Source organism: Thunnus thynnus, chromosome 12, assembly GCF_963924715.1.
Source record: "Thunnus thynnus chromosome 12, fThuThy2.1, whole genome shotgun sequence".
Lineage (NCBI taxonomy): Eukaryota > Metazoa > Chordata > Actinopteri > Scombriformes > Scombridae > Thunnus > Thunnus thynnus.
Genome location: NC_089528.1, coordinates 31,484,399 through 31,496,259, shown reverse-complemented (window position 1 = coordinate 31,496,259; position 11,861 = coordinate 31,484,399). Strand labels below are relative to the sequence as shown.

The 11,861-nt window shown below is 35.7% G+C and overlaps 1 protein-coding gene across 1 annotated transcript; it reads left to right on the top strand.

The window, feature by feature from the left end:
• Positions 1–974: 974 nt before the first annotated feature.
• Positions 975–9,473, top strand: LOC137193540 (uncharacterized). The gene is made up of 6 exons (XM_067604751.1): positions 975–996; positions 1,530–1,604; positions 3,771–4,028; positions 4,121–4,447; positions 6,322–6,423; positions 7,951–9,473. Exons 1-6 carry the CDS (start codon positions 975–977, stop codon positions 8,343–8,345), a joined length of 1,179 nt encoding a protein of 392 aa, XP_067460852.1. The 3' UTR covers positions 8,346–9,473.
• The last annotated feature ends 2,388 nt before the right edge of the window (positions 9,474–11,861 follow it).

The window sequence follows — 11,861 nt, the reverse complement described above, 5'->3', positions numbered from 1 at the left end:
GACTCCATGTTTTAAAACAATACAACATGAAACATTTCAAGAGTGGTGAATACTTTTCACAGGCTCTGTATATATGTATATGATCAATGTAACAGTGTGTGAGGCCAATTTACATAAAGAGTACTTTTACTTTTGATACTTTAAGTACATTAATGAATAATACTTCTGTAATTTTGAAAGTAAAACCATTACTTGTAAAGTAGTATTTTATACTGTATTATTGGTACATTTACTTAAGGGAAACAGTTCAATATTTCTTCCATCACTGCTTTACAGTTTACACTTGTCATTGCCGAGTGCTCATACATAAATGACAGAAGGGGCTGTTTGTCAGTATCCTCCAAATATAACACATATGAGTGTTTTCTGATCTGAACGTCTGATTTGTCAACTAAACTACCTTCAGTTGTCAGAAAATCATGGTCATGCAAATAAATTATTCTTAAAGTAAAATAACTTTTATTACTATTACTATTACTATTACTATTACTATTACTATTACTATTACTACTATTTACTACTATTATTTACTTTTATAACTTTTTTCACTGCTAGAAGCAAAATAATTATTGCCTTTACTCTTAATCTTCTTTTCATTTTTACATTTTTGGTATCATTAAATATTACACTTAAAAGATACTAGAAGATTTTGCTGATGCTTGCAACATAAATTTAAAAGTAAATAATAAATGTACTCAAGAAAGGCTTCAGCAGCTTTTGGGCACAGATTTCCAGTTGTCCTTTGTGTAAAGTATTTGCAGTAATAACTGTCATCAGTTGGTTATCACCTCTATGTGAGGAGCTTTCTAGTGTGAAAACATTAAAGAGGTTTTTGGGAGAAAAACAACAGTATTTTCTGCTTTGACCAGCTGCTGATGTTGCTTGATTATACATGTTTGAAACTTTATTGTGTTATTGTCTGACTGTTTGTGTTCTTATGTTATTTGTGTATTTTCTTTTTAATACAAGTAAAGATGACTTGTTTGTCTCAGTGTGGTTTGTGTTCTGCTGCTCTGATTGATGATAACAAATGTAGGATGTATTTTTTTAAATGTTGCAGAGAGGAAGTGAATGTTAAAAATGTTCTTACAGTGTGAATTTAAACACTCTGCAGGTAAAAACCTCAATTTAGAAGAAGATGAAAGATTTCAGAAACACCACAATTTAAAAACTGGTTTGTTTTTATTAACAAAAACAACTTCATAAGAGAAACTGATAATAAAACAAACAGCAATGATAAAGTATTACGACTATTAAATATAAAATCTATATTATTAAATATGAATTTTTAGTACAGGTAATTATGCACAATATGAATAGTATTATTAATTTGGGTTTTGTTGTTCAATGAATCATCAAGCACGAGGGGGGAACAGTGGAGGCCCAAACAGAACAAGGTAATGAAGGCTTGGTGACTGTGTTCAGCAGTGATTCAGCTTCATCTGGAGACGCTGTCAGAGAGAGCAGAGGAGCAGAGCACTGACATTTCTCACTGCAACTCCAAACATTTGACTCCTTTTGTGTTTCAGAGCTTCCAGCTCCAGCAGCCTCCTGTCCTCCAGAGAGAGAGCCAGCAGACCTGCCAGCTCTGCAGCAAGCTGACTGTAAGATCACCTGCTGCCTCTCTGCATGCTCTGACAGCTCCAATGTCCTGCTGCAGTTAGGGCTGCATATCAGTCTGTTCACTTTCTGCTCATCATTGAAGGATTTAAACATACACTCCCTGATTCTGTTAGAGTGTCCCACAGCACAACAAGTCCCACTGAGAGAGCTTTCACTTCAAAGGCTGACAAATAACACCTTTTGGGGGCGCTATACTCAGTTTTAGGCCTCGAGGGTGATAGAACAAGTTTAGGGAGTATATCTTAAAGCTCCACTAATCAATAGTTTTATATTAAGAATGAATCTAATGACTAAATGAGCTTTTTAGCCTCTTTTAGTTCCTAGTTGTGGTTTTGCAGCACATTTCCTGTCTGCTTCAGTCTCAGTGTTTCCAGCAGCAGCAGCTGTTTTCTGATAAACCCACTGTACACTACCTGCCCAGCAGCAAACAGCAGACAGACCATAATATGTCAGAGAGGAGTTTGTTAGCTTGTTGTGGAGTTCTTCTGCCCCCAAGTGGTAAAAACTTCAAATCTATAGTAACCTGTGTGTTTTTAAACAGTATTTGGACTTTGCTTTTTATCCTTGAGTGATTTTAATTGTTATAAATTGTATAATTATATTGTTTTTAATATGTTCTACAACATGTTATACAATTGTCATTTTCAAATGTGATAATCTCAATAATCTGTCTAGTTACTTGTAAATAAACTGCATTTTGTCTTACTGTAGATTTTGTAATATTATAATTATAATTGAATATATCTAACTAACATGGAAGGAGTCTCTGTCTGTCTCTCTGTACATACACATATATATGATATATTTACTCTTTATACACATTTGGGGTCATGAAAACAAAAGTTTGAAGAGACTAGTAGTAGTAGAAGCAATGTGTTGTTGCAGCCACATGAGGGCAGCAGTGTAAAGGTTTTATTACTGACAGCTCAGCACAGAGCAGATAGAGGTAATATAATATAAAGTGGAGAATGAGACGTAAACTACAGCTTTAAAGTCTAATAAAATGTTGGAACAATATAAATAATATATAATATAATGTGTAAAATATATTATACATATTATATCATAAAAAGGGAGAGAGTTACTTTTGGTTTTGCTCCTGAAAACAGCTGAACATGTTGACTGGTGCAGGTTGTATTTGGTACCAACCTTTTATTTAATAATCATGAATTAATATTCAGTTATTTACAAATAAGCTGAATTTTCTCTTATTATAGGGTTTATAATATTAGAATAATAATCAAATATTATACACAAATTAACATTAGAATATTAGACTTAAAATAACTCTGAAATAAAAACATAGAAGAGATAATAATGAATCTGAAAAACATATTTTTAAATACAGTTTTCTTTGTATCAAAGCATATGAAGCTGAAAGGTATTATTATTATTATTATTATTATTATTATTATTATTATTATTATTATTATTATTATTATTATTGTTATTATTATTATTATTATTATTATTATTATTATTAAGAATAATAAGAAAAGCTTCCAAAAATATCAAATCTGTCAGGATGAAATTTGAGGAAATGTGTCTAAACTCAGTGTTAAAAGAGAGCGTCAATGAATGCATGATACCATCAGATGATGCAGGAAATTCAATTCATTTATTAAAGTGCATTAAATAAATATAAGGGGAACATTTAAAGGTTAAAATCACAGTTCAGGAGGAGCTTTGTGGATTTGTAGTTTTTTTTTATTTTCATCACATCTGTTCTACAAACAACAGAGAACAATATGTGTTGCTAAATTCACCACCAACCTGAACGTGTTTGTGGTTCCATGAATGTTTTTGTGTTTTGTTGTGTCCCAGATTTTTGATCTGCTGCCAGATTAAAATCAAGATGAAGAAAGTGAAAGTGAAGCACACAGAGAAACAGAGACGTGGAGGAAAACATATGATTAAAAAATAAGAGTCAAATCATTTTAAAAACCAGTTGAGATAATATCAGTCCGTCTCTGCTCTCCATCACTTTCACTGTTAAACTAATATGAGTTTGTGTTTCTGCTTCTTTTAAATGCAGCTGTAATGATTGTAAATATTTGAATAGAGCTGATAAATTCTCACATTAACACCTGTGAACAATCAAACAGTGATGTGTCAGTGACGTCCATCTCCATGGTAACTGTGTGCAGCCTGTTGCTCCTCCACTCAGCGGAAAACCACACAGCAGCAGCAGCAGCAGCAGCAGCAGCCTTATCTGTCCACCGCAGGGGCTGATGGGAGGTTTGAGGAGCTGTTAGAAACCACGTGGCCCTCGTCTGATCTCACAGCTCGTCCTTGTTTGGCCTCAGCTGCATCAGAGCACCACTTCTCTCCAGGTTCACCAGAGGAAACACCACTGCACAAAATGCTTTTCCTCCCAGCTGCTGCTCTGTGCTGTCTGTGTTCAGGTGAGTGTTTCCAGCCAATCAGGAGCCAACAAACTCAACCTTTAACAAACACTGTCACACTGACCTTCATCTGTGTGTCTGTTTCTCTACAGCGCTGGTTGCCATGGCAGCAGACCTGATTCAGAAAGATTTAACATTGACCAGGAGAGTTGGTAAAAAAGTCTCCTTCAGCTGTGGAGGAACTGACCAGTGTACTGGTAGTTATGTATACTGGTACCAGAAGAAAGACAAAGAAACATTCACAAGGATTCTTTATATTGACAAGAGTAATGGTAAAATAGAAAGACCTTACAATCACCCTCAGGAAAATGATTTCTCAGCTGTAAATAAAGGGAAGGGCTGTGACGTGAAGATCCAGAAAGTTAAACTCTCACATTCAGCCACCTACTACTGCGTCTGTTATAAAAGTGGTTCCCACAGTGAGAAATGATCCCTGCAGCCTGAACAAAAACCTCCAGATGAACAGATGTCAAACAGTGTTTGTGACAGGAAGAGAGCAGTAAACCACAGCCCAGGTTCACATATTTCACCTCCATCTCAGCCAGAGTCACTAACAAACTGAGCTGAGGACTAAATGTTTGTCTGTTGGTGTCAGGATTTTGATTTAAACATTATATTTCATTGATATTATTTATCAGCTATTTCAGCAGGTTTCCTGTTGTTCCACACAGTGAGAACAAAGGAGCAACACAGAAGCACAATGATACAACAAGATGATGACAAACAAACAAACAACAATATAACACAGATAAAAGAGACAAATAATGGAGAGATCAAAAGTGAAACTTTATTAACATTTGATTTAATAACAAAAATTGAGAAAATAATAAATAGAAAAAGATGTTTGACAGAGTTGAAAGTTTGAGATGAAGATAAAAATGGTCTTCTTTGACCTGCTGCTGAAATAAAGTTCATTCCTCCTTCACAATAATAATCTGCTGTTAATGAAAACACTTCCTGTGACTATTTCACAATAAAAGCCTTCAGGCAGCATTCTTCACGTCACATCTTTGAGCAGATTTCAACAGATAATTTCACTTTAGTAAAAGATTCAACACAATTCTTGGATTTATGACAATTTCCCCTCAACAGAAATGTGGTAAATGTAAATGGATTTTGCTCTGTGAGCAGCTGAGACTGTCTTCACAAGAGAAACGACAGCAGACACTGTTTGTTTCTTTTAACACGACCACCATCATTTCCTAACTTTAACCACGTGTTTATTATTGTAACCATGACGACGCAGCTCCCCTCATCTTAAGGAGGAAGTCATTTTAACCCAAACCATGATCTTTACCTAAACCTAACTAAACCTTAACCACAGGTTCTGATGTTTACTGTCCATATTCTAAGACAAATGGCTCCACTACAGCATTTACTATTAGAAATTTAATCCTTTATGTGATTCAAAATGTTAAACAGCAATTGATTGACAAGCAAACAAAAACTACGGCTCCTATGAAAATGTACCTGCATGGCAGCACAGGTACTAATGTCATCCTAACTTGGTTTAGTTCATAATACTCAACAAATCTCCTCAAATGTGAACTTTACAACTTTTGAACTTTAATTCTTTTATTTAACAAAACAGTAAAGTTGCAGCCGGACAGATAAACAATGAGCTGAAACTCACTATAAAGCTCCGTAAAGCCGAGAGGAGCTGCAGAGTCACTGATAATTCTCTGTAGGTTCATCACTACGAGCCACGACCAACACATTACACACTGACACATCATGGTTATTATAAAAATATTGATTATAGCAGCTTTAAGTAATTTGCATCACTACAAATGTCAGTTTGATTTTAAATGAGTTCTTAGTTGAGTTTAAATGTTGACCTGATGGTGGCGCTAGAGGAAAAGTCAGAGGATCAAAGTTATTATAATTCATCCTGAGGGGAACATGAATATTTCTACTAAATTACATGACAATCCATCCAATAGATGAAAAGATATTTCAGTCTGGACCAAACATGTCAACCTGCTGGTGGCGCTAGATTCAAAGTTAGAATCAATCAAGTCAAATAAATAATTGAATCCTCTGGGGACCGTGAACGTCTGCACAACATTTAATGAACAATCCATCCGTCCTTTGATCCACAATCAGATCCAATGGATCTGCACTTAAGTGGTGGACCGACCAACCGACTGACATTAGCATCCATATAGTCACACTGCTAATGTGGCTAAAATCAAATAAAAGAAGAGACAGTCATGTTGATATGAACATTAGAGAAACACATCATGGAGATGAAATATGATACTGGTTCATAATTTGGATTCGTTCACCTCAGCTGATACATTCAACAGCAGACAGGTTTTTGTCACAGTCTCATTCACTGTGGGAGGAAACTACTACTTCATCTTTGGCTCTGGAACTAAACTGTATGTAACAGGTAAGACTAAACTTTCATTTTCCTTCAGTTGTTTTATTGAACAAGTTGAAAATGTGTTTTTAGTTTTAGTTTCTGCTGCTTCAGGCTTTACATGTTAGTTTTTTCATATTTAGTAGAGAATTCTTGATGCAGCCATTCTTCCATAAAACTAATCAATAACTCCTGAAAAGAGCTTCAAATCTCACTGCACACCACAAGTTCTTCTTTATTTATGCATCACATCAAAGTTTGTTTACAGCCAAAAAGTCTGATATCAGTAATGTTACAAATAAACAGTATTTAATAATCTCACTGATTCAGCAGCAGCTCCTGTTTATTAAAAACAAGATGATATATGATGTGAAACATCATTTAATAAATGTTCCTAAATGTCATTTTAGAAGCAAATAGTGATAAATATATTGTGTGTTAAATATACAGTATATATTTGTAAATGGTAAAATGTATCTCATGATAATTGTGTGTTTATGATGATAAATATGTCTTTTAGTGGAAGATAAATTAATGCATGAAGGCAAACTCATTTTAAATGTGTGATGAAGCTAAATATAATTTATAGATAAAATATATAATTGTATATCTTAATCCATATTTAATATAAATCATATTGGTTTACGAAATCAACACGATGTCAAATATATAATGTAAAAAAATATTTTAGAAAGTGTTTGATAGAAAATATAATGAATCAGATAATTTACATGTTGTCATTTAATTAAGAATATATATTATTATATTATATTTTATTTACATATCTGAACATGTTGTGGTAATTGTGTTTTATATAAAAGCTAAAACTCTTTAAAAAGTTGTTAAAAGTATTGATGTATTGTGTGTCTGATTAGAGTAAAGTATATGCTGGTAAATATACTTCATATAAAACACTATAATCATTTACAAATGTAACATAAATATAATATATTTTAACCAAGTAATAAAACTATACTTTAAATTTTACTAAGACAAATGTCATCATATTATATTATATTATATTATATTATATTATATTATATTATATTATATTATATTATATTATATTATATTATATTATATTAGTTGTATCTGAACATGGTAGTCGTGGTGGTGGTAATATTGTTTTAAGTAAAAGATAAAACTCATGTTAAAATTATTTATTGATTTTTATTAATTAAAGTATATGTTGGTAAATATATTTTATATAAAACACTATAATCATCAGCAAATGTATTTTATATGAGGCTGTTATGTCATGATATATTTTATATTTTATAAAGTCTATTATATTAGTAACTAATGTTGTGGTAAATATTGATAAAGTGGTAAATGATGTTTGAATCTTTATATATGACATATGATGAGCTTCCATGATGCTTTAGTTTGATATGATTATTGATACAGTGTCCAGTAGATGATGTTTGTGGTGTATTGATGAGTAGTTTAGTGATCATGTAGTTTCCAGGATCAGACTGAATGCAGTGCAGTGCTGTAAGCTGCTGTTGACTGTGTGAATGTGTGTCTGTGCTGCTTGTTGCTGCTGTCAAACTTCAGATGAGCAGGTAGTGAAACCCGTGGTGAGCGTGTACCCAGCAGCATCCAGAGCCCACCTGGAGGGGAAGAGCTCCCTGCTGTGTCTGGCCTCAGCCATGTCTCCTCCTCTGGTCCAGTTCTCCTGGAAAAGACAGAAGAAGAACGGCCCGCTGGAGAATCTGACCCTTGCTGAGGGACAGCAGCTGGAGCTCAGAGAGCCGGGACGCACCGTCGCCATCCTGCTGCTCCATCAGCAAGAGAACAGCACATATCAATACCGCTGCTATGTCAAGCACGAGGGGGGAACAGTGGAGGCCCAAACAGAACAAGGTAATGAAGGCTTGGTGACTGTGTTCAGCAGTGATTCAGCTTCATCTGGAGACGCTGTCAGAGAGAGCAGAGGAGCAGAGCACTGACATTTCTCACTGCAACTCCAAACATTTGACTCCTTTTGTGTTTCAGAGCTTCCAGCTCCAGCAGCCTCCTGTCCTCCAGAGAGAGAGCCAGCAGACCTGCCAGCTCTGCAGCAAGCTGACTGTAAGATCACCTGCTGCCTCTCTGCATGCTCTGACAGCTCCAATGTCCTGCTGCAGTTAGGGCTGCATATCAGTCTGTTCACTTTCTGCTCATCATTGAAGGATTTAAACATACACTCCCTGATTCTGTTAGAGTGTCCCACAGCACAACAAGTCCCACTGAGAGAGCTTTCACTTCACAGGCTGACAAATAACACCTTTTGGGGGCGCTATACTCAGTTTTAGGCCTCCAGGGTGATAGAACAAGTTTAGGGAGTATATCTTAAAGCTCCACTAATCAATAGTTTTATATTAAGAATGAATCTAATGACTAAATGAGCTTTTTAGCCTCTTTTAGCTCCTAGTTGTGGTTTTGCAGCACATTTCCTGTCTGCTTCAGTCTCAGTGTTTCCAGCAGCAGCAGCTGTTTTCTGATAAACCCACTGTACACTACCTGCCCAGCAGCAAACAGCAGACAGACCATAATATGTCAGAGAGGAGTTTGTTAGCTTGTTGTGGAGTTCTTCTGCCCCCAAGTGGTAAAAACTTCAAATCTATAGTAACCTGTGTGTTTTTAAACAGTATTTGGACTTTGCTTTTTATCCTTCAGTGATTTTAATTGTTATAAATTGTAGTTAGTTGTGGATTCAAAAGTTATTTTAAGTTGAAAACAGGAAATCAAATCCTGTTTGGGGCCCCTAAAAAGCTGGGTCCGGCCCTGACTTGTTGTATTTAATAAGGGCCTTTGAGCTGTCAGTCAAACTGTAGTCGACCCCTGTCTTCATGTAAAGCTGGTCGTCCCGTCTGGAAAAGTCCAAGTTCTACTGAAGAAAATGTGACGATATTGTGATAAAATGTCCACAGTTGAACAGACTGAAACAGTGTGGAGAGAAGACTGACCTGTGTGTGTGTGTGTGTGTGTGTGTGTGTGTGTCTGTGTGTGTGTGTGTGTGTGTGTGTGTGTGTGTGTGTGTGTGTGTGTGTGTGTGTGTGTGTGTCAGTGTCCTTCCAGTCTCAGTACCAGGTGAAGCTGCTCTGTGTGCTGTACACAGTGCTGATAGTGAAGAGTCTGGTGTACTGCTGTGGACTCTCTCTGCTGATGATCCTCAGAAACAAGGGACCGTCCACCAACTGCACACATGCTGACTGACTGTTTTCTGCTCGCCTTTTCTCACCATCACATCTCATCAATTCATCTCATTTATCACTTTGATCAGTGTTCACAAATGTCACTTATGACGTGTTGTGGTTGGTTTTACATTTTCTCTCTTTATGCACAAGTTAGATACAGTTGTGCTGAATATATAAATACATATATACACATATATATTTACAAATTAAACCTTAACAGTTGCTTTTTTAGCTCAGGTTTGTTTTGTTTCCTACTTTTAGCTTTGACTTGTATTATACAAAAAATAAAAAATAAATATACTTAGTTTTTAGTATTTTCAAACTTTTATTATGTTCATTGGTGTTTTATTCATTCTGCAAAGTTAAATTTGTCTTTTTTAATTCATAACTGTGATATTCTCAATAAACTGTAACATCATCATGTTTGTGGTTTATGAAGATCTTTGTCTTTTGTTGATTTTTCTTTAATTTGTATTTGTACTGATTTTAATGTGTTATGCCTCCAAAATACACAGTATATTTGTAAATAAAGCCTTAACAGTTACTGATTATATAATTTTATTGTAGTTTTATGATACTCTAGTTTATTTCCAATAAAGATTAACCTCTGAATGTACAATAAAAAAACTACAATTCAATTATAACTATGGTTAAATAATTTACATTTTTATCATTTTCTTTAGTTAATTATCTTGTTTTGAATGAATTTTGCAACATGTTATACAGTTGTCATTTTTTGTGATAATCTCAGTAATATATCCAGTCATTTGCAAATAAGCTGCATTTTCTCTTATTGTAGATTTTGTAATATTAGAATTACAATTGAATATATCTAACATAAATGGAAGGAGTCTCTGTCTGTCTCTCTACACCTTGTTTTTCCAGCACATCCCACGAATGCTTGATCAGATTGAGATGTGGGGGATTAGGAGGCCAAGGCAACACCTTGAACTCTTGATCATGTTCCTCAAACCATTCCTGAACAGTTTTTGCAGTGAGGCAGTGAGGTATTATCCTGCTGAAAGAGGCCACTGCCATCAGGGAATACCTTTTCCATTGTCTGTGCTGGCATGAGTGTGTTTGGTTATTAGCAATAAATAATAATGATCAGAGATAATGATTAATTATTAAATCAAGAAATTATTAATATTAATTAATAATACGAGGCATCAATAAGGTACTCTCATAAACAAAATAGTTCACTTAGTAGAGCTGATATCTGGGATGTCAACATCCACGAGTGAACAGTGACGGTTTAATCCAGAGTTCTGACTCTCAATCAGCCACTTATCACAATAAATATGCACAATAATGACAAAAGACTTCTCTTTAAAGCTATAACTGTGTTCATTAATCTCCACAAGAAACAATAAAGTCAACAAATGTTTCAATTAACAAACACTATACTACCAACAAATACTAATCAAACAATACACATAGAACAGCAGCTGTGTACGGTCAACCACATGTAAGCAGAAGCATGTGTGTGTGGATGACAAGATGGCGGACATGATCTGGCCAGATGACGTCACGCGAGCTAAGATGGTGGATGTGATCTGGCGAGAGGACATCGCACAAGATCCAACATGGCTGGAGTGACTTTTGGAGGAAGTCACATCACGTAAGAATCAAGTGGAGGATGTGACCGCAGCGTTTCTGTTCAACAATAGCAAGATGGTGCCAACCGATGGTCGGTGTCTCGATTTCACCCAATTCAACTTATCAAACACACGTGTCTGATGGCAGATGACGAGGGGCAGAGTGGCTCTGTGTCACACGCTATCTGACTGTCAGATGTGTAATAGAGGTGCGTGTATGTGTGTGTGTGTGTGTGGGTGGGTTAGTAGAGAGAGAGGGAAGAAAGAGGAGGAAAAAACGATTCTCGGCGGGGTCCCACAACCGCAGTGGTTGCTTTATCTACAGAGAGCGTGCATACGGACGGTAAACGGTACACACGTTGTCAACTTACTTTTCACTCGTGGTGGCACAAACACAGCAGACAACACAAATAGTCTAGAGTGGTGAAAACAAACTAAACAGGCAGCAACTTCAAATACTCCTCAGAGTATAGCAGGCAAAAGGACTCGGCGGCCCGTCAAATCACACAACAAAATACAAGCAACAAGCTTATTAACACATAAAATCTAATACAGTCTCTGCCAAGACGACTTCTAACTTTTATCCCTCTTGGAAGTGAATCGATGTGTTTTTCAGTCTGTCAGTAAAATCCAGCACGGGTCCTACAGTGAGTGGTCCTAGCGGTGCCGTCCTTAGTTCCTCAAGGCT

Bases quoted from the DNA above. Each gene is read 5' to 3' on its own strand.
- LOC137193540 (XM_067604751.1), top strand. From the start codon at position 975: ATGACTTGTTTGTCTCAGTGTG. The intron at 4,448-6,321 runs GTGAGAAATGAT...CGTTCACCTCAG, and splicing joins TTATAAAAGTGGTTCCCACA to CTGATACATTCAACAGCAGA. The intron at 6,424-7,950 runs GTAAGACTAAAC...GTCAAACTTCAG, and splicing joins AACTAAACTGTATGTAACAG to ATGAGCAGGTAGTGAAACCC.